This window comes from Propithecus coquereli, unplaced genomic scaffold, assembly GCF_000956105.1.
Source record: "Propithecus coquereli isolate 6110/MARCELLA unplaced genomic scaffold, Pcoq_1.0 Scaffold169, whole genome shotgun sequence".
NCBI lineage: Eukaryota > Metazoa > Chordata > Mammalia > Primates > Indriidae > Propithecus > Propithecus coquereli.
In genome coordinates, this window is record NW_012141524.1 from 2,486,437 (window position 1) to 2,488,007 (window position 1,571).

Sequence of the window (1,571 nt, forward strand, 5' to 3'; positions counted from 1 at the left end):
CAAACTGCTTTGCCTATTTAATCTTATATACAGATGCTCCTTGACTTACGATGGGACTATGTTCTCTGATAAACCCATTCTAAGTTGAAAATGTTTAGTCGAAATGCATTTAGTACACCTAACCTACCTAACATCATAGCTTAGCCTAGCCTACCTTAAACATTCAGACCACTCACATTAGCCTACAGTTGGGCAAAATCTGGCAACACAGTAAGTACACCGTAGAGGATCAGTTGTTTACCCTCATGATCGGGTGGGTGGCTGGGAGCTCTAGCTTACTGATGCTGCCCAGCATTGCAAGAGAGTAGTGTATCGCTTATCACTAGCCCAGGAAAAATCAAAGTTCAGAATTCAAAATATGGTTTCTCTGAATGCATATTACTTTCACACCATTGTAAAGTCAAAAAATCTTAAGTCAAGCCATTGTAAGTTTGGGACTGGTATGTAGTACATTTACTTTGTTTATTCTGAAGGTCCATGGTGTTGCAGTCTGTTATAATTTATATATTCCTTTATGCAATCAGTAGGACCTAGTAACATGGATACCTGGATCCATTTCTACAAATTTCTTCTACTTCTCTGACTACCCAAAATATAATTTAATAGTGAAATAAGTTATTTTAGGGATACTATAATCCTTTCTTTGTAGTCCCATAGCTTTTAAAAACCTAACAGTTTCTTGAAGCAAAGGCTAAAACAACAAACAGACTTTAACTAAATAGTATGAAGGTATCATGCTGTAGTTTGAAAATAGCTTTGTCTGAATTCATCTTCTTGAAGGTAGTGAGAAGTATGACAAATGTTCTATTCTCAATAGTACAGTGTAAAATGATGCACATCACTAACATAAAAATTCAACATGGTTAGTTGGGCCTTAAGAAAAAGATCCTGCTGTACTTAATGCTGTTGGTAATATAGAAAGTTCCTGGCCTTGTGGAAAAATATGCTTTGGTTTGAAGTTTCATGTAATACCATTAAATCATTTCATTGCCCTGTTGCCTTTCCTCTCTGATGCCACCAATCCAACTTCCAGTGATATAATTCTAATGAAACTAACTTATTTATTGGAGACATTTTGATGGATACTGATAGGAAGTAAAGAGTTCTTTGCAAACTTAAGGTGTACTGTAAACTCTGATTAATACATAGAGGTCTTAGGTTTATAAAAAATAATCCCGAATGGGTTTGGGCTCATCATTTGCTTTTATCCTTTCCCTTTACAGCCTGGTGGCTGATGTAGTGGTATTCAACTCAAGTTTTAATATGGAGTCATTTCTTACTTCTATTGGAAAATTTATGAAGCTGATTCCTGATCACAGACCCAAGGATCTGGAAAGCATCATCAGACCCAAGTGCCAAGTTATTTACTTTCCCATCAGGTTTCCTGATGTGAGCAGGTCAGTATATTTGACTCTATTCTCAATATTATGTCATAAATTATACCTCAAAAGTATAGAAATCGGTGTTCTTCTTGCCAATTTTAACTTTTCAGCATAAACATGGTTAATTAGAGAATCGTGCTGAATCTCACCATGCTGTGATTTACAAAGATTTTAAATAATCATGTTTCT

At 35.5% G+C, this 1,571-nt stretch overlaps 1 protein-coding gene across 4 annotated transcripts in view; it reads left to right on the forward strand.

Moving 5' to 3' along the window:
• GTDC1 (glycosyltransferase-like domain containing 1) overlaps positions 1-1,571 on the forward strand; it is a 269,887-nt gene that overhangs the window by 88,850 nt on the left and 179,466 nt on the right. For all 4 annotated transcript variants that reach the window (XM_012641746.1, XM_012641743.1, XM_012641745.1 and 1 more), the window contains one exon: positions 1,224-1,397. In XM_012641746.1, the coding sequence (XP_012497200.1) occupies positions 1,224-1,397 (174 nt within the window). The remainder of the gene's footprint in view (positions 1-1,223; positions 1,398-1,571) is intronic.